The 21,897-nt window shown below is 42.4% G+C and overlaps 1 protein-coding gene across 1 annotated transcript in view; it reads right to left on the reverse strand.

Annotated features, from left to right (window-relative positions):
• LOC129859478 (MAGUK p55 subfamily member 7-like) overlaps positions 1–21,897 on the reverse strand; it is a 277,723-nt gene that overhangs the window by 148,610 nt on the left and 107,216 nt on the right. The window contains exon 4 of the mRNA XM_055929316.1: positions 992–1,110. Coding sequence (XP_055785291.1) covers positions 992–1,110 — 119 coding nt within the window. The remainder of the gene's footprint in view (positions 1–991; positions 1,111–21,897) is intronic.

Here is a 21,897-nt window from a genome sequence, read left to right on the forward strand (position 1 = left end):
CAAGTTCATCTGAAGTAGACAACTAATTGCCAAAATCTCAAAATACACACCTGTAAACGTAATACTAAAGATGAAAAGAAGAAAAGTAAGCACTAGTCGTGGAGGTTGATACTGCATGTAAACCCTGGGCTTTATCCCTAAGAACAGAGGGAGGAATAGAGGGAGAGTAAATAAATAGAGGGAGGATAGAGGGATGAATTACAGAATAGAGGGAGGAGTGGTGCTGCTATAGTCGGCAGACTACAGTATAGAAGGCTGCTGTAGTCTGCAGACACACACAGAGAGGGGGACAGACAAACTGCAGACAGACTGCAGCCTGCTGTACTGAAGGCATGTGGTTCCCTCATTAGAACTGTTTGCCAGAGAAATAAAGTTATCAAGTGTGCTCATCTCCTCATCTCCGGAGCTATCTGTTTTAACAACCCTGCCGCCTGGCCTGGCCCAGAGAACCACTTCAGATAGAGAGAGAGAGGAAAGGAGACAGTGACTTGAGAGAGAGAGGAGGAAAAGAGGTTGACTGAGAAAGAAGGAGGAGTGTGTGTGAGAGAAAGGGAGAGGGACATGATAGGTGAGAGAGATGGAGGGAGGCAAAAAGACAAAGAAAGAGTACACTCTTCGAAAAAAGGCTTCCAAAAGGGTTCTGTGGTTGTTCCCATAGGAGAACCCATTTTGGTTCAAGGTAGAACTATTTTTGGCTCCATGTAAAACCCTCTGTGGAAAGGGGTCTACATGGAACCCAAAAGGGATCTATCTGGAACAAAAAGTGGTCCTTCAAAGGGTTCTCCTATGGGGACAGCCGAATAACCCTTTTTGGTTCTAGATATCGCCTTTTTTTAAGTGTAGAACAAAGAAAGGGAGAGGGGGAGAGAGAGAAAAACAAAGGGATCTCTTGATGATCCTAACGCTACCCTTACATACACATGCAAGCATGCACGCACACCCCTCTTTAGAGGATGAAGAGCGGAAAATAGGAAGACGTAGAGTAGGTTACCTTGACCAGCGAGTGGAGGCTCCTCTCTCCGAACATGTCGTGTATAAAGGTGCTGTCGTCTGGGCTGTCAACATGGGGCTGGAGCTGGGAGGGCAGGGCAGACAGCAGCTCATACAGATCTGGAGGCACAACGAGAGAGAAAGAGGAAACGACACAGTCAGCAGTCATCAGATCACACACACACTGGTGAGAGACAAACAAAACACACACACAGAAAGACAGACAGACACACTCAAACACATTTGCACACACAGACACAAATAGCTAAATACCCTCAAAGTTCTCAAGGGGGAGATGAGGGGGCAAGGAAGTTCTAGAAACTTCTGGGGAAATTATCACCAACCCAGGTTAAAGCGACCATGGTGTTGAGCTGCTCATGTCTACAGAGAGCCCTTCACTGGACCAGACCAGAACAGGTCAGCAGGAGGCAATAAGCCACTTCCTCTCACGGCTCAGCATTACCTGCCTTTGTCTCAGCACTTCTTGTTGTTCCAGGAACTGTCACACACATGCAATTAATCCCACAAATAAATCAATCTCAGTCTGTACCGAAATACAATTTTAGCTTTTATCCCAATTCAAGTATTTTTTCAACTTTATTACAAGGGTTCTAGTTTTTGAGTCTGAAAGGGCCTCAGTATGTTGGATAAGTACTGGCTGTTTTGGTTCTGGAAAGGCTTTAGTGAGTGTAATTGTCAGTCTATTATTGGGTCTGGATGGAAAGGCCTCAGTCTAAGACCTGCTGTACTAGGACTAAGTGGAGAGTGGTTGTATTGGGACCATACACTACCGGTCAAGAGTTTTAGAACACCTACTCATTCAAGGTTTTTTCTTTATTTTTACTATTTTCTACATTGTAGAATAAAAGTGAAGACATCAAAACTATGAAATAACACATGGAATCATGTAGTAACCAAAAAGATGTTAAACAAATCAAAATATATTTTATATTTGAGATTCTTCAAATAGCCACCCATTGCCTTCATGACAGCTTTGCACTCTTGGCATTCTCTCAACCAGCTTCACCTGGAATGCTTTTCCAACAGTCTTGAAAGAGTTCCCACATATGCTGAGCACTTGTTGGCTGCTTTTCCTTCACTCTGCGGTCCGACTCATCCCAAAACATCGGGGAATGTCGGGGAATTGTGGAGGCCATGTCATCTGATGCAGCACTCCATCACTCTCCTTCTTGATAAAACTCATTGTCCTGTTGAAAAACAAATTATAGTCCCACTAAGTACAAACCAGATGGGATGACGTATCGCTGCTGAATTCTGTGGTAGCCATGCTGGTTACGTGTGCCTTTATTTCAAAATAAATCACAGACAGTGTCACCAGCAAAGCACCCCCACACCATAACACCTCCTCCTCCATGCTTTACGGTGGGAAATACACATGCAGAGATCATCTGTTCACCCTCTACTAAAGGACACCAATAAGAAGAAGAGACTTGATTGGGCCAGGAAACACGAGCAAAGGAAATTAGACCGGTGGAAATTTCTCCTTTTTCTCCCAAAATTTGAGATTTTTGGTTCGAGCCGCCGTGTCTTTGTGAGACGCCTGTCTCCTCTGAACAGTTGATGTTGAGATGTGTCTGTTACTTGAACTGTGAAACATTTATTTGGGCTGCAATTTCTGAGGCTGGTAACTCTAATAAACGTATCCTCTGCAGCAGAAGTAACTCTGGGTCTTCCATTCCTGTAGTGGTCCTCATGATAGCCAGTTTCATCATAGCACTTGATGGTTTTTGCGACTGTACTTGAAGAAACATTCAAAGTTCTTGAAATGTCCCCTATTGACTGACATTCATGTCTTAAAGTAATGATGGACTGTCGTTTCTCTTTGCTCATTTGAGCTCTTCTTGCCATAATATGGACTTGGTCTTTTACCAAATAGGGCTATCTCTGTATACCCCCCTACCTTGTCACAACACAACTGATTGGCTCAAATGCATTAAGAAGGAAAGAAATCCCACACCTGTTAATTGAAATGCATTCCAAGTGACTACCTCATGAAGCTCGTTGAGAGAATGCCAAGAGAGTGCAAAGCTGTTATCAAGGCAACGGGTGGCTATTTGAAGAATCTAAAATCTAAAATATATTTTGATTTGATTAACACTTTTTTGGTTACTACATGATTCCCTATGCGTTATTTAATTGTTTTGATGTCTTCACTACTATTTCACAATGTAGAAAATAGTAAAAATAAAGAAAATCCCTTGAATGAGTAGGTGTTCTAAAACTTTTGACTGGTATACAAAACAATAAGAACACCTGCTCTTTCCATGACACAGACTGACAAGGTGAATCCAGGTGAAAGCTTTGATCCCTTATTGATGTCACTTGTTAAATTCACTTCAATCATTGTAGATGAAGGTGAGGAAACAGGTTAATTAACCTCTAAAATGTGAAGCAGTTCAATTTGGCCTTTACTACTTAGCCCATAGAAACACATTGAATAACACATTCATAAATGGAAAAAAAGACAGTCTAAAAATGAATAATAAGGAGTAAGGTTTTGAAGTGTCTGTCCTATATCTTGGAGGTATAAGAAAGCTCAGGAAATATTAGTTTTTTTTGGAAATGTTTAACCCCTTTTTTTGTTGGCACACAACTACCTCCATACTTCCATTCGTTTGTATGGGTTACCTTCAGAATGGGTTACCTTCAGACTAGTCCACATTAGTTTGTAGGCCAAACCGTTTGGAAACTACAATCGTTTTTGTGAGAAGACCGATTTGAGGGATGTCTCACGGTCTGACAAACACTGCTGCAGCTTGGACACATTCCACCGCACATGCGGAAGGTCCATATTGGTGGATGCGGCAGATTGAGACGCAGCCCATACAAAAAAAATATCTCTACTTTAAACTGACGGATTTCAATGGGGATTATGTTACTTAGATTGATTCACGGGGGTGTGAATAGACTCTTAAAGATTAAAGAAGGATTTTTAAGCCTCAAGACAATTGAGACATGGATTGTATATGTGTGCCATTCAGAGGGCGAATGGGAAAGAAAAAACATTTAAGTGCCTTTCTGTATCAAGAATGGTCCACCCCCCAAAGAACATCCAGCCAACTTGATTCAACTGTGGGAAGCATTGGAGTCAACACGGGCCAGAATCTCTGTGGAACGCTTTCGACACCTTGTAGAGTCCATGCCCTGAGGAATTCAAGCTGTTCTGAGGGAAAAAAGGGGGTAGTGCAACTCAATATTAGGAAGATGTTCCTAATATTTGGTATACTCAGTGTATTCTGGAGAGGCCTCAGTGTTCTGGTGGGTCTAAGTAGTGTATTGGGTCTGGTCTAGGTCTATGCTGCCTGGTGAGTAGGGCAGTGTCTGGCCCTGGTGCTGAATTAAAAGCTACTCAGTGTCCATCTGAACCACAGACCATCTTAATCCCCTTAAAACAAACAGCAGCAGACAACTCCACAGGGACTCAACTGGCTTACAAGAATGGATTTTATCAAATTATATTTACAGAGAACCAGATTAAGACCAGGGGAACAACCGTCTGAGGGAACACAAAGGCTGCATCCAAAATGGCACCCTATTCCCCACTAGTGCACTTTGACGAGGGCCTTTTGGATGACGGTAAATGGCTAGCCAAATGACCACGGTCACCGCAATAACTGCTAGAATAGCAAAAAATAGACAAACATTTTCTCCTCTCCTCCACTCCTGACTGCATGTGCTGCTATAGAACTTGAATGAATTGAACGGGCGTCCCCATTCAAGTCAATGAAAACATAATAGGTGGACTGGCGGCAATTGCGAGTGTACCAATAGGAGCAAAGCAGGAAGTAAAATATGTGCTGTGATTTGTTGATTCAACTCAACTGACATTACAAAAATTACATTCCCTTGCATGATCCATATCAGTTAACATAATTTGAATGAACATTCTACATCACCATAGAAATAATTGCATCACAATACCAGGCATCCATTGTGAGTGCACCAATGAGTTTACCAGCCAAATTGCCAGGGTTAGATGTTCCAAGCCTGTTCCATTCATTATATTTCTATGTGTGCTGCTGCATTGTGGTCATTCAGTCAGCTGTTCATACGACCCACCCCCCAAATGGTTATGACTGTTATTTTATTATATTTTCATGATATTTTCATCCATAACCGTCGATTACACAGTTATACGGTAATTGTGCATGCCCTAGCAACAGCCCTCCTATAGCCCAGACAACGCTTGGCTTACGCACACATACACACACACACACACACACAGAGCAAAACACTTAATTTAACATCCCTCACAGACACATACCTAACACTCACTCTGACCACTGAGAGGCTATTAACACTGAGTCACTCTCATGCACAATCAGGAACATGCATTGATTTGAAGGACTTCTCTAGAGTGGACTGAGCTGAACTGAAGTGGAAACATTAGTTCCCAAAGTGATTGATTGAAAACACTCATCCCCTGACTGACAGACCAAGCCAGGGAAGGGAGGAAGGAAGGATGGAGGAAGGGATGTGTGTAGTGGCAGCTTGGATTAGTTGGTGGGGGTAATCATGGGACACTTTGGGACAGACAGTGCTGAGTTCATGAGGCTGCTGCGAGAGAGAAAGAAAGAGCCTATCTTCTGTCATATGTTACTAACTGCTCTGGTTTAGATTTGGATGTGTGTTCTTCACGGTCCTTGGAATTCCGAAGAGACAGATAGAGACATAGGATGTATGAAGATAACATTACACAGAGGAAGATGTTAACACCCCAGAGATAAACAGAGATAGAAATAGAGAGAGAGTGGACATGAGAGAAAAAGGGAGAGCCCAAAGATAGAGGTGAGCGAGTTCAGTGTGATAAGCTTACTGCCCTGTATGCCTGGGGTCTCTGTCCTGACCTTCCAAGCCCTGGACCTAAAACCTACAGGTCCAGCTATAAGCTACCAACTACTACAGCCTACAGGCAAGCTACAGGGGCATCTGTTTCTCTCATTAATTTACAACTTGGAAATCCGAACAGTCATGTCATATTATAAAATATTTAAAGGTACACTGGATGAGGTGGAGGGGAGGGAGGGAGGGAGGTAGAGATGTGGAAAAGCAATCACCACGGAATCAAGAGCAGACCCTTCATAAGGCGTTTTGGTCTGGGGGTCTTTGGTCTCTTCTCTTGCCTCCCCTCTTCTCCTCTCCACCTCATCCACACAGCGTGGAAAACTATACAAATCGTCCTGTTTAATGTGAATACTGGGGAACAGATCAATGCTATAGACTCTTAAACGTTAGAATAGTAACTGTTACTACTGGGTCATGCTGGTCATTGGGTCACTGTGCGAGGCTGAGGCTGAACTGACTAGCAACAGTGTGTGTAAGGAGCATGGAACAACACAGCAGTTGGAGGAGAGAGAGAGAAACAAAAAAAAGAAACAAAAGTACCACAAAGTCAGAGAGAGAAAGAGGGGAAAAAAAGTGAAGGAGAGAATAAAGTAGATGGAGAGAGGGAGAAAGTAGAGGGGGAGATAGATAGGGGGAAGAAAATAGAGGGGGAGATAGATAGGGGGAAGAAAGTAGAGGGGGAGATAGATAGGGGGAAGAAAGTAGAGGGGGAGATAGATAGATAGGGGGGGGGGGGGGGAGAGGGAGGGGGAGAGCAAAATAAGTGGAGAGAGTAGAGAGAGAGAGAGAGAGAACAGACCAGGCCAAGCTTGTAGCCATCACCACCACCAAAGGGCGAGCCGCACGCTTGTTTTCACCAAACATGGCTTGGCTCGGCCCAACTTGGCTTGGCTCCGGCCAGCTTGGCTTGGCTCAGTCTGGCCCCTCTCAGGTCCCTATGTGGCTGGACTAATGGGCTGGGCAATGACCTGCCAGGGTGGACTGTCCACACGGACTGACCGGCCACTGGGTTCTGTTATGTTGTGGAAACAGTAATGTGTTGCGTCTCAAATGGCACCCTATTCCCTATATAGTACACTACTTTTGACCAGAGCCAGACGTCCAGCCTGGAGCAACGTAGTGGAGGGGAGCAGCCTGCTGAGAAGCAGCGCAGAAAGGACTACTGAGGGCATAAAACTATGCTAATTAGAACATCCATACAGTAATGGACTGGAGCACCCTGGTCTAGAGGGCTATAGGTCTAGCCAGGGTCCAGAGAGGGCTAAGGCCATATAAATAGAATTACTAGAATGGACATTTCCATTCTATTTCTATATCTGAAGGCCTCCAGGTGGTTTACAGTAAGGGGAAATGGTGACCACACTCTGCTGAAGAAGAGCTAGCCCAGCTTCCCCTCACACGCCCACACCTCTAGAGCGGTCAAGGCACAATAACAGTGTTTTCAGATTCAGAGCCTTTTCTTTAAAATAAGAAATTAAACAAAGAAATGAATTAAACAAAATCCTTATTGAATTCATAGTCACAGTGGGTCAGTGGTCTTGGGTTGGGTCTGGAGCAGAACTCTAAGCTGCCAGAGCCCTATCAAAAGTATAGGGAATAGGGTGCCATTTGGGACACAGCATGGTAATTACACATGGCTAATACAACACGGCCGGTAGGGAGAGTACATTCAAATATGAAATATGCCCCTCAGAATTACACACTGACCTCTATGGCATGCAACGCACCCGTCAGCTGCCGTGCCAGGACTGTTTGAGTTATGTTTTTTAAGAATAGTGTTTTTATGATTCGCTGCATGGGGGGAGATTTTTAAGAACATAGAAGGGGGGGGATGGAGAAAGAGAGAGAGAGAGAGATGGGGAGAGCGAAAGACAGCGAGACAGAGAACGACGGGGAGGGAGAGAGAGAGAGATAGAGACAGGGGCATGAAAGAGCCTGACTGGTGGTGAAAATGAACTTGTTCCTCTGAAACAAATACAGTAAATGAACGTTGGATTCCAGCTTGGTTTCCCCTCCTCTCCTCTCTCCCCCTCTCCGTGCTCTTCCCTCTCCTCTCTTTACCCCTGTTCCTCCCCTCCTCCTACCACTCTCCTCAGGACTTGCAGGTGTTGAATGAATTATTAGTCTCCAACGTATATCTGTCAGGGATTTATTGAGAGAAAAATGCTCTCTCACTCTCTCCTTTCTGGAGAAAAAAACATGACAACACATGGGACCTCTTCGGGGTCACTGTTTGAAACATGGCTCTACTGCGAACATGTTTCAAGCCTGTCTGCTGTCTGAAAAGGTGGGAGGGAGGGAGGCAGAGCGAGAGAGAGAGCAAGAGAGAGAGCGAGAGAGAGAGCGAGAGAGAGAGAGAGAGAGAGAGAGAGAGAGAGAGAGAGAGAGAGAGAGAGAGAGAGAGATGAAGGCAGGAGGGAGGCAGCAGCTGCAGTCTGTGTAGTCTAATAATGTGCAGTAGAAATGATTTAGCTCTTCATTTAGAATATCCACCGGGAAGGACAGAAAACCGCAGGCCTCTAACAGACTACAGCAGCACACTTAGACAAGGGAGAGGAGATAGAATGAGATAATGAGAGAGGGGAGAAAGACAGAACTCTCCAATATTAGTGGCTTTCAGTAACCTTTCTCTCTTTCAACAGGCAAACACTCCTATATTGTTAAGTGAAATGGTACCTTTTCAGATGGCATTGGGACAACTGGCTCAGTCTCAACAATTTTCCAAGACTAATTACTGTTAATAAAGCTGGTTGTGACTAGGGCTCTTGGGGTATCCGTTACCACCACACTAGCGGTCACAAGTCATGAAGGCTGTCAAATTCCACGGGATCGTTAAGTCACGGCAATTAAGCTTCTCCAAACTCTGATGCTGCTGATGGTCATTAGTAGCCTACCAAACTGCCTGGTACTCAGCACTCTATTGTCCCTCTAATCACTCTGACATCAATGCAAATGTCATCGAAAATATAATCAAACACTTCATGAGAGCGCATCAGCAAATGTTGCGCAACATTTCTATAGGCTATGCAATTGCGCGAGAAAACAGAGTAATGGCCTCTATTAAAAAGAGGAGGATCACATCAGCTTTCTATAGGCTAGACCTACTATATTTATTTCTCAACCTTCCTAATATTAAGCACATTGCTTACCTTTACAACAGGAGTATAGCCTACCTGGCTGGGATGAAAATTAACAACGGGAAAAGCGTCCTCCATTCACTATTTAAGTGCATAGATGACATGTATTTTTTCCTTCTGCCCGTTTCGAGACAGGTTCATGATAATGGTCCATCCTAAATCAAAACAAATTTCACACATATGATTTAGTGTATGTAAAGACAAGATTAAATCAAGAACAGTCTGATGGGTGACAATATTAGCCGCTCACTTGCTAATTATATATTATCACTTGTGAATGATGCCCAGCATAAGGCAAGAAGCCCTTTTTTGAATCATAGTCGCACACCTCATGTAGCCTAGCCCAAAGGCCTATATGTTATGATAAGGTTTGTATCACTAAATAACTTAAAATTAAGCACATGAATCTGCTTTACAATGGGTGTAGAGCCTAACTGGTGTACATAGGCAGCAAGTGAGTTTCAAGTTTGGGGGAGATAATTTTCACCCCAAAAAATGTACCTTTCTAATAAAAGCATTACATGCAAAATCGCATTTGCGGTCACTTTTGATAATGGTGTTTTCCGCTAATGGAACATTCGTGCTTATAGCCTACTGCCATGTGTGCATTATAATATGAAGAAATAGCCTAATAGTTGAACAACATTTAAAGCTAAACCTTCTGATCTGTTGCGTCAGCCACAATGCGTAAAAATATGTTTTGGATGCTCATGGTTGTATTAATTTGGGATCTATGGCATTCCACAACTTTCCCAGACTATGTTTGGAATATTTATTTATCGCACAGAATAGGTCAGCTTTGGTACTATGGGGATAGTAGATTGACATACGCTAGTGCTTTTGCTGTTCATTAGGCCTACTCATCTTGCTGGCTGACGAAAAGCAAAATGTGGACATGCGCAGTTTTGTCCCCGATGTGTGTCTCTTCACTTGTAGCCTGTGAGAAAGACCTGATCATGTTATGGAGAGCCATGTGAGTGAGAGGTGCTTTGGAGTGCGCAGCACTCAGGGAGAAGGACGCAACGCAGCACTCTGAGCCAAGGATACAACGGCGACTGGCCACAAAAGGCATAGATTTCTTTTAGGGTGCATTAACGGCCACACAAAGGGGATGCCGCAGTGAAATTCGCGTCATTGTCAAGTGCTTGTCAAATTCTGAATGAGAGACTGATAAAGTTTGTACAGCCTGCGCAAAAAAAACAAAGCAGAGCTCATGCCTTTCAAGCGACTTTTTTGAAATCATCATTAGAGTCTCATCATGCATTACAATGTATTAAAAATCGAAACATATTGCCCAACGTTTGTAGAACTAAAGTTACATTAATAAATCTAAATTAAGCATATAGGAGTACCTATTTCTTTGTAACTACTACCTTAAATCGTTTGGAGAAAATATAATATAATTCTATTTTATATCAGGTTTGTTCAATTGTATTCTTCATACTATAAAATCATATAAAATAATGCAACGGAATTCTAAGCAAATCTTGTCTGCTAAATGAACTAGTGTAGCCCACAGCCATTTGGCATAGCCAGATCAGGGCCTAACATAAGGACAACTCAGAGTCTGCTATTCTGTTCTTCTGAAATAGACGACATTTTCTTCATATTATGCTTCTTTAGACCTGTAGGCTATATTACATGGATTTATTAGACTCTTTAAAATGCAAATGTTCCAAAGGTCTGTATCAGTGGAAGCCAGGAGAAGGTAAATGTGTTTATGTTAATGTTTATGTTAGGGTAAATTACCATGAGACCGACAGTTATTTGCTTGACAATCACTGACTGACGAAATTTCGTGACCTCCACAGCCCTAGTTGTAACAGCTCAGGACAGGACATGCAGCCAGGACATGCAGCCAGTGGCACTCTATGTATGCGGGTAAATGGCTTGTGTCTCTGGCTATTGTGGTAAGCTAATATAACGCTATATTGTGTTTTCGCTGTAAAACACTTAATAAATCGGAAATATTGGCTGGAATCACAAGATGCCTGTCTTTCATTTGCTGTACACTATGTATTTTTCAGAAATGTTTTATGATGAGTAATTAGGTATTTGACGTTGGTGTCTGTAATTATTCTGGCTGCTTTCGGTGCAATTTCTGAATGTAGCTGCAATGTAAACTATGATTTATACCTGAAATATGCAAATTTTTGGAAAAAAACATATGCTATACAATAAATATGTTATCAGACTGTCATCTGATGAGGTTGTTTCTTGGTTAGTGGCTATTTATATCTTTATTTGGCCGAATTTGTGATAGCTACTGATGGAGTCAAAAACTGATGGAGTGATAAAAGTGGAGTCTTTTGCTAACGTGGTTAGCTAATAGATTTACATATTTTGTCTTCCCTGTAAAACATTTTAAAAATCGGACATGTTGGCTGGATTCACGAGATGTGTACCTTTCATATGCTGTATTGGACTTGTTAATGTGTGAAAGTTAAATATTAAAAAAAAATATCTTTTGAATTTCGCGCCCTGCACTTGAAGTGGCTGTTGTCATAAATGTACCGACGTCGGGCTTGCAGGTTAAATTTGGTATCTTTCATGTGTGATTTAATGAAAGTTTGATTTTTATAGCAATTAATTTGAATTTGGCGCTCTGCATTTTCTCTGGCTTTTTGCCAAGTGAAACAGTAGCGTCCCGCCTAAACTCAGATTTTTGGATATAAATATGAACTTTACCGAACAAAACATACATGTATTGTGTAACATGAAGTCCTATGAGTGTCATCTGATGAATATCATCAAAGGTTAGTGATTCATTTTTTCTCTATTTCTGCTTTTTGTTACTCCTCTCTTTGGCTGGAAAAATGGCTGTGTTTTTCTGTGGCTATGTACTGACCTAACAATCGTTTGGTGTGCTTTCGCCGTAAATCGTTTTTGAAATCAGACATGTTGGCTGGATTCACAACATGTGTAGCTTTAATTTGGTGTCTTTCATGTATGATTTCATGAAAGTTTAACTTGTATAGTAATATATTTGAATTTGGCGCTCTGCATTTTTCCTGGCTTTTGGCCAAGTGGGACGTTAGCGTCCCACATATCCCAGAGAAGTTAAACAGCTCTGACTGAGTCCCCCAGGATTTATGCCTCTAGCCTGTTACCAGATCTGTTTGTGCTGTCTTGCCAACTGCTATGGCCGTTGTCTTTGCCAAGCACAATGACCATAGGAATTGGCAAGACAACACAAACAGATCTGGGACAAGTCATCTGCCCTCCCTAGGACAGGGACAGGGACTGTTCGCAATTACAGCAACACAGAGAGACTCATCAGTGGCATCATCATTCATTTTTTCATCCTTCCACTTTACTATATCCATCAGGCTCTCTCTTTTTCACCTCTCTCTCATGCATGACCTATACCCAGAGATGACCTCTCTCCCTCCATCCCCCCTCCAGTGGGATGCCATTATTAAATCTCCCATTGATTGCCTTATGGCCTGGCGGTGCACATGGTCTGTGAAGCTAGCTGTGTTCAGCCTCTTTCTAATGCAAGTGAGCATCTCCTATACCCAGAAATGACCTATTATATACTCTGTGTACTTTGGAAGAAAGGGACAGTCGGACGATATCATTATCCCTTTGTAAAAAAGCCCTATATATAATAATAAATACCTCTTCTTCTCGTTTCCCCCCCCCCCCCCCCCCCCCCGTTGGTCGGTTTGCTAAACGCAGCGTCTCAAACTGGCACCCTATCACCTATAGTGCAAACGGGATCCTATGGTCCCTGGTCAAAAGTAGTAGACTATATAGGGAATAGGGTGCCATTAGAGACGCAGTCAAAGTGATGTGGAAATTTGGGTTGTGATGTAACTGGAAACAGGGAGCGCTTCCAGTGGCAACAAATCCTTGTGTTTCAGCTCTGTATCCCTGTGGCAGAGAGAGAGAGAGCAGAGCGGAGCAACGGTCTGGGAGGACGACAAATGGCTGGAAATCAACAAAGTGCTCCCGTAGCGAACCTCCGCAGCCGCGCTCGGCACCCCTCTCTCCTTGCTCAACTCCAGCGCCACAGATTCCAGATAATCTACATTCTTGACATCAGAATGGAAAAATGTACTGTTAGACTAGGAAGAAATTGAATATGGCCATTCTTGTCATATCCCTCATAGCTCCATTATTAGCTGTGCTGCCTGTGTGTGTCGGTGGAAGCCATAAGGCAGGCAGAGCCTGAGGTGCTCAGTGAGTGATAAACAATATGGAGATCTGCCTCTCATTACCCCTGGCTATTAAACAGACATTGCCTTGTTCGACAGCAGTGAGAAGGGGTTGGATGAGAAGAGAGAAGGGGATGACTGGAATCACAGACAGACAGAGACAGACACACGCATACGGACAGAGAGACACAGTCACCCCCCACCCCCCCCCCCCCCCCCCCCCCCCCCCACAGACACACACACACACACTCATTAGCGACATTAAAATAAAGTATCTGATAAAGCAGTTGTGTCTTCAATAGATTTCCATGTGTATGTTTGGTGTATTTAGCCTCCACCTAATCTCGTCCACCAGCCAGTCTCTCTCTCTGTCAATTCGAGCCCGGGGACGAGGTTAGCCCACACCTATCCGAGATGTGTAAAGCAAACTCCCCTTATCTTTTAATGCAACCAGTAAACCCTGATAGAACGTGCTGGTATGGCCCAGAATAACATAGTAAAACCTTAATGGTCTTTAATAAAAGGGCATCAAATCAGCTTTATTCATACAGCACATTTCAGAAATGGAATGCAATGCAATGTGCTTTACAGGAATAAACAAAAAACAATGACAAATTAAAGCTGAAATATTTACTACACAACAAACATAAGATAAAAAAACTAAAGAATTACACAAACTGAACAACTAAAAAAGCACTCTAAGGAAAAAGCTTTGGGATAGTTAAAAGGCCAGCGCCAGAAGACTTGAGGGACCTAAGTGGGTACATAACTTAAAAGCATGTCTGACACGCTTTTAAGTTATTGGGGTGCACACTCGTGGATTGATTTAAAAAACAAAAGAATAATCTTAATATGAATTCTAAAACTCACAGGCAGCCAGTGCAGAGACCTTAAAACCGGTGTAATGTGTGATCTCCGTCTGGTCTTGGTCAGTACCCGTGCTGCAGCATTCTGTATGTTTTGCAGTTGACCAATTGCTTTCTTGGGTAGACCAGACAGGAGAGTATTACAGTAGTAAAATCCTGCTTGTAATAAAAGCATGGATGAGTTTCTCTGTATCAGCTAGAAAGAAACGGCTGCAACTTGGCAATGTTCCTCAGGTGGTATTTTGGTCACATTTCTAATGTGTGATTCAACATTTTGTTCAGAATCTTAAATAACACATGGGTTTTTTACCTGGTGTTTTGTCTTTATTGCTTTTCTGGACCAGAGAGGTCAACCCACCTCTCCAGTCTGTCCAGAAGGACATCATTGTCAACAGTGTTGAATGCAGCACTTAAATCTCGGAGTACAAGGACAGAGAGCTGTTTGGCATCTATGTTGGCTCTAAGATAATTTACCACTTTAACTAAAGGCTGTCTCTGTGCTGTGGTGGGCACGAAAACCAGATTGGAATTTTTCAAAAAATATAGTTGGCACTTAAAAAATCATTTGAACACCAATCTTTCCAGAATTTTGCTTAAGAATGCAAGGTTGGAGATTGTCCGAAATTGCTAAGAATCTAGATTACTTTTCTTCAGAAGGAGTTTCACCTCAGCAGTTTTTAGTGCAGTGGGGAAAGTGCCTCTGAACAAGGAGTGATTAACAATAGCTTGCACTTCAGATATGCAATTAAAAACTGTTTTGAATGAGGTGGTGGGGATATGTTCGAGAAGGCAGATGGAATGCTTAAGTTGTGATATCATATTCCTGAGCATGTCTGTGTCATCCAGGTAAAATAAATCCATAGTGCCTTTTGTGGTTGGCTTGAGCACATATCAAAATTATCATGGTCCCGTGTGGCTCAGTTGTTAGAGAATGGTGCTTGCAATATCAGGGTTGTGGGTTTGACTCCCATGGGGGACCAGTACAAGTATGACTAAAATGTAAAATGTCTTGCTTGACTAATCCCCTGCCTAATTGTTGGTTCTCTCTGAAATATGCCGCCATTTCATCACATGTAAATGTGGAGGAAAGTTCACATAGGTTTGTGGGTGTAGGATTGATCAGGCCATCAATGGTTGAGAAGAGCACTTTCAAATTATTCTGATTAATAGTGATCAAGTTAGAAAAATGAGCCCGTCTGGCATTTCTAATTGCCTTGTTATACAAGCCAAGTTGCTCTCTCTGAATATCATACTGGACATGCAACTTTGACTTTCTCCACTTCCGCTCTGCAGTTTCTCTTTAATTGATTCGTTTCCTCACTCATCAAAGGGGCTCTCTGTTTCGATGTGTCCTTTTTCAACTTTACTGGAGCTATGGCATCAATGGTTGCCTTTAATTTGCTATTAAAGTGCTATCACCTAAATCATCACAGGAGAAGGCAGAATAGGTGGTTGAGTACTGTTCATACACTCAATAAAATCTGTAGCAACTTCAGAGGTAAGATAGCGTTTCTTAATAATGTGGTTCAGTATTACCCTGTGCTATGGGCAACAAAGTTGTAAAAAATACACAGTCGTATGTCAATAGAAAGTCCCATGGTAAAAACCAGGGTGGGCCCAGTAACGTGTTGGATAAAGTCCATAGAGCTCAAAAGATCCATAAATGCAATGGCCTTGGAGTCAGTCTTTTTGTAAACATACATATTAAAATCATCCAACACAAGGATTTTATCATAGTTCTCAAGGTCAATAGACAATAGTTCAGATAAATCAGTAAAGAAAGTGGGGCAGTACTTTGGTGGCCTATACAGGGTTATGGCCAGCACTGGTGGTTGACATTTAAACATTATAGCATTATGCTCAAAAAACCCAAAGTTGCCAAATGAAATGTCCTTACAGCTGAGAGCATTAGTAAAAATAGAGGCCGTCTCCCCACCCCTTTTTCCTTTTCTGATAGTGTATGAAAAAAAAATCTGTAGTCAGGGGGAGGGTTTCAATAACAGCGGCACTACAGTCTGATGACAGCCACATTTCAGTGAGAAACATGCAATCATCAGAGCATGTGTCCCAAATGGCCCGCTATTCACAATATAGTGCACTACATTTCACCAGGGCCCAAAGGGCTCTTGTCAAAAGTAGTATACTATATAGGGGATGGGGTGCCATTTGGGACGCTGACAGGGTATTGAGATGAGCCTGTCAGAGGGTAGATGGATGCTGGTGCTGGGCCGGACTCTGATGGACAGTTAACAGGGCATTGTGATGAGACAAAGATGAGTTTGTCAACGGCCTGAGTTGGATCGTAATCAAACACTAATGTCCCACTAAAGGGATATAACTGTTATTGTAACATTAGTGAAAGTGTGTAAAAGGGCACAGAGCAACCACATCATTAAATTAACCACCTCTAGTCTGGCTGCTAAGGGTCTTAGAAGACATCAAGCTACCGTCATCTAGTCTCACTGTAGACAGAGTGTAAGAAGGTATAGCTAGCAAGAATGCTCTGGTCCATTCAGAAACATTCACCCCAGCCTTCCTCTCTGGTGGGAGGTAAACCCAGCCCCCTAGAGGTTAGGCTGGACCCCCACCTCTTCCTCCTTCACAGGGGAGAGGCCACAACCATCTACCCACAGACAGAGGGAGGAAATGGGGCTATCAGGACCAAACACCCCCACAGAGCACACACCAGAAGAGGCAGAACACTTCCACGCACGCCCCAGGAGAGCAGACAGAGACAGGCTAGCAGCATCTGTAGCGTACATCAGACAGATGCTGAAATTCAGGAACGGGAGGTTAAAGAGTCAAGGCGATCCAGCAACCGACCGACCACCGCGCTGCTTCCCTGCTTCACTTACTCCCCCGAGCACCTTCAGATCATTACTCTCTACTCTAGAGCTCAACTGACTGCACGCAGACACATAGTGGAACATCACATCATTACCCTCTTCCCAGTTACACATCCACAGACACAGCGTAAACAAATATCTCTAATTTAATCTCAGTAAGAAGATTTTTTAAATATACGAGGAGGGACAGCTTGTAGTTAGACAGACAGACAGACAGACAGACAGACAGACAGACAGACAGACAGACAGACAGACAGACAGACAGAGACAGACAGACAGAGACAGACAGACAGACAGACAGACAGAGACAGACAGACAGACAGACAGACAGACAGACAGACAGACAGACAGACAGACAGACAGACAGACAGACAGACTACTAGTTCCATCTGTTACACTGAACCGGAGGTGTAATAGTGTACTATAACTCCCCTAGCTGGGACTGCAATAAAACTCTACAATTCCGCAAGCGGAGAAGGAGGAAGAGGAGGTGGAGGAGAAGGTGGAGGAGGAAGTGGATGAGGAGGAGTGGGAGGAAGAGAAGTATGAGGTGGAGGAAGAGGACGGGGAGACATTATTAAAACACTGCTCGTCTGGAGAGGAAGAGAGGAAGTAACAGAAACCAATGTCAATTAATGAGTGTGTGAGTTTATGTGTGTCTGTATCAGGTCCCATGCGCAGAAAACAGCAGCCAATAAAGCATCGGCGAGCAGGTCATTGAAATCAGTCCTAGCAGTCGGTCCTCCTATCGGTCTCTTTCTCTCCCACTCTCTCTCCTGGGGACACATTCCTTCTCCTCACAGATTTGAAAAGTGTTTTCAACACAAGCATCGGGCCAGCTCCAACAACCACACGCCTCCTTAAATCGGCTTCCAAAGTATTTATTACAGTTTTTTCCAACTGCTTACACACAAAATCTTTTCATGTCACACGATTTTTGAAACCTCTCACTCAAAGTGCAAAACTACACACCAAATATCCAAAACCATAAGCTATTTCTCAGCCTTTGACTCAATTGTCAATTGCATAAAACACTTTTTTCAAAACACTACACACAATTCTCTTCCTTAAACACAAATATCTAACAGGAAGTGACCTGGTTTTTCACCAGGTCACACACACACACTCCTCACATGTGCAAACACTAATAGCTTAAACCTGTTGAGGCTAGGGGGTGCTGTTGTCACTATTTATGTAAATCGTGTAATTTTTTAAACGGCTTCCTACTAAATTCTTGATCGTACAATATGCATATTATTACTATTATTGGATAGAAAACAGTCTATAGTTTCTATAGGCGTTGGAATTTTGTCTCTGAGTGGAACAGAACTCATTCTACAGCAATTTCCCTGACATGGAGTCAGATTTCACACATTTTGGCCCCTGATCTGGAGTCAGTTTAAAGGCCACTGTTATAGCTATGAGCATACAGACACTGCTTACGTCTTCCCCTGGATGCCTTTACGTGATGACGATTTGAATGGTGTCGATTGCCCAATCACAGCCACTATAAATCAAAAAAACCTGTAGGTAGGAACTCTTTTCCAGCTGCGTCAGGCGCGCGGTGGCCACCGACCCGCACTTGGTCCAAGCATTAGTGTAGGGAGTAATATTTCTCCGGTCATGTTTCTACTCGTTATAGGAGTTAAAAACATCATAAGGTAGTTAATTTAAACCGTTTTATAGCAATTTATACCCGTTTAGTGCGATTTTGGGACATTTATTTCTGAGACACTTTGAAGCGCCGGGCAGGTTTCCAGTTCATGCCGAACGCAGTGGGCATTTCCACATGGCAAGAGGACAGCTTTCGACCAAAAGACGATTAGACCCAAGAAAGGATTCTTTGACCAAGATTCTGATGGAAGAACAGCTCAAAGTAGGAACAATTTATTATGATAAATCGTGTTTCTGTCGAAAAATGTTAATGGCTTAGGACGCCATCTTGTTTGACGTAGCTTCGCTTGGCGCAAACTGTATTGAAAAGTAAGGATAATTTAAAAAATGTAATTCCGCGATTGTATTAAGAATTAAATTGTCTATCAATCGCTGTCCACCCTGTATTTTTTAGTCAAGTTTATGAGTATTTATGTATAAGACTAGATCACTGTCTAATATGGTGCAGGACATTTTCTGACCAGCTGAGCTACTTTTGTCATTGTCTAACCATGATTTTGGTGGCTAAATATGCACATTTTCGAACAAACTGTATATGGATTGTGTAATATGATGTTACAGGAGTGTCATCGGAAGAATTCTGAGAAGGTTAGTGAAAAAATTAATATATTTTGGCGATGTTTACGTTATCGCTCTCTTTGGCTAGAATCAATGCTCTGGTAACGTTTGCATATGTGGTATGCTAATATAACGATTTATTGTGTTTTCGCTGTAAGACACTTAGAAAATCTGAAATATTGTCTGTATTCACAGGATCTGTCTCTTTCGATTAGTGTATGCTGTGTATTTTTACAAAATGTTTGATGATTAGTAATTAGGTAAACACGTTGCTCTATGTAATTATTCTAGTCCATTTGTGACGGTGGGTGCAATTGTAAACTATGACATCTACCTGAAATATGCACATTTTTCTAACAAAACCTATCCTATACCATAAATATGTTATCAGACTGTCATCTGATGAGTTTTTTTCTTGGTTAGTGGCTATCAATATCTTAGTTTAGCCGAATTGGTGATAGCTACTGGTGTTGGTGGACAAAGAAAAGATGGTGGATTATGCTAATGTGTTTAGCTAATAGATTTACATCTTTACATATTGTGTCTTCCCTGTAAAACATTTAAAAAATCGGACATGTTGGCTGGATTCACAAGATCTGTGTCTTTCATTAGCTGTATTGGACTTTAATGTGTGAAAGTTAAATATTTAAAAAAATGTATTTTTTTTTAATTTCGCGGCTCTGCCTTTTCAGTGGGGGTGGGGGGGGTGCCGCTAGCGGCACCCCAGTCCTAGACAGGTTAACTGATCACTAACCAATCACTGCTTTACTGTAGTATAGGCCTATAAATAGGTCAACGGTCAGAACAATGGATGCCAAAAATGGACAGAGAGCAAAAGGAGTAGGAGGGAGAGGAAGAGGAAGAAGAGGACGAGGGCAAAGAAGAGAAGGAAGGAGAGCCATCTCTGATGAGATTAGGGCAACACTTGTTGATCATGTGATCAACCACGGTTTGACCATCAGAGAGGCTGGACTTGAGAGTCCAGCCCAACTTGAGTCGATTTACAGTGGCGTCCATAATTCGAACCTTCAGAAATGAGAACAAGTATGCAACTATCAAATGACTATTTTAGCATTACAGTAATGTACTGTAAAATACGTATGACTGCATAGTATTGCATAAACATTTGTAACTCTAAGCGATCCATTTACTGCACTGTATTGAATGAATGAGGTTGGTTATCATGCTGTACTACTTTTTTTGTACATTGTTTACAGTTCCTATGAACACATACTGAACACATACTGTGTTTGAATTCTGTACAGAGTGGAAAGGCAAAGACATCATGGAGGACGAGGATGCTTGTTTACAGATGTACAAGAGACTGCAATTATAAATATGGTTTTGGCCAAAAATGCAATTAGGATTCGAGACATAAGAGAGCATATCTTGAATAATGACACCATATTTAACAACATCAATGCTGTAAGCCTGTTGACCATACAACGCATCCTCCAACGGCACCGAGTGACGATCGATGAAACATCTTTACAAGGTGCCATTTGAGAAAAACTCTGACGGAGTCAAGAATATGCGACATGACCTTGTAGAGGTATGTATTCAACACTACTTCCAGTATTTCAGACATACCATATTTACTCATCTGTATATCCTTTTGTCTGTTACAGAGAGTATTGGAGCTGGATGCCCATGTAATTCGCCATTAATTTATTTATGTGGATGACCTCAATAATATAACTATGTGTGCTGCCATCACTCAAAACGGGGTCCTCCATCACAATGCCACACTGGGTCCGTACAACACCGGCCATATCTTCACTTTTCTGGATGCAATTTACACAATGCTTGTCCCTGATACAGATCAGGAGCCTGCTAGATTTGTGTTTTTAATGGAACAATATTAGTTTTCACCAGGCTGTTCTGGTCCAAAACTGGTTTGCCACCCATCCACAATTTGTAGTTTTGTACCTACCCCCATATTCACCTTTTCTAAATCCCATAGAGGAATTCTTCTCAGCCTGGCGCTGGAAAGTGTATGATCGCCAACCCTATGCCCGCATGCCGCTTCTCCAGGCAATGGAGGACGCATGTGGGGACATAGAGGTTGCCTCTGTCCAAGGTTGGATACGCCAGGCTAGGAGATACTTCCCTCGATGTTTGGCAAGAGAAAACGTATCTTGTGATGTGGACGAAGTATTGTGGCCAGACCCAGGCCGGAAAAGAGATGAAGCGTAGCTTAGCACTGGTGACTGCCCCCCCCCACCAATTCCTGGACTGCCCCCCCGGGACCCCACACACACACAATTGTGTTCTTTACTGTATTCTAAAGAATATACTTTTGGTTTACATTTGTTTATGGTTTTGTGGTATGCTACTGTATACAACAGTAATGTTTGGCCTAATAAATATTTTCTGTTTCTACATTGCATTGGTGTTTACAGTGTACTTGTTACCCCTCTCAGCAGATTACTTTCACTGTAGAACATTGTATTGAAATGTAGATATAAGCCTATGAAAGACCAAAGAGCTTTAGATTTAGAACAACAGTGTTTACATGGTATATCCAAAAATGTACTATTATGAAAGCAGTGTTTGCCATTTGATGCAAATGCTTCATTCTGACATGTGTTTATGGCATTTTGAATGCAGTGTTACATTTTGAAGGAGATGTGAGGCATTTTGCATTTTGTGTGTGCAGTTTTGGGAATTGTGTGTAGAGTTTTGAAAAAAGGAGACGTGTGTAAGCAGTTGGGAAAAACTGTGAAAACTCTCAAAGCCACACTGTTTGTTTCCAACGTTCAGCTCCCCCCGCAGTCATATTTTAGAGGCCAGTTTTCCC

The sequence above is a fragment of the Salvelinus fontinalis genome, chromosome 7 (assembly GCF_029448725.1).
Source record: "Salvelinus fontinalis isolate EN_2023a chromosome 7, ASM2944872v1, whole genome shotgun sequence".
Classification (NCBI taxonomy): Eukaryota; Metazoa; Chordata; class Actinopteri; order Salmoniformes; family Salmonidae; genus Salvelinus; species Salvelinus fontinalis.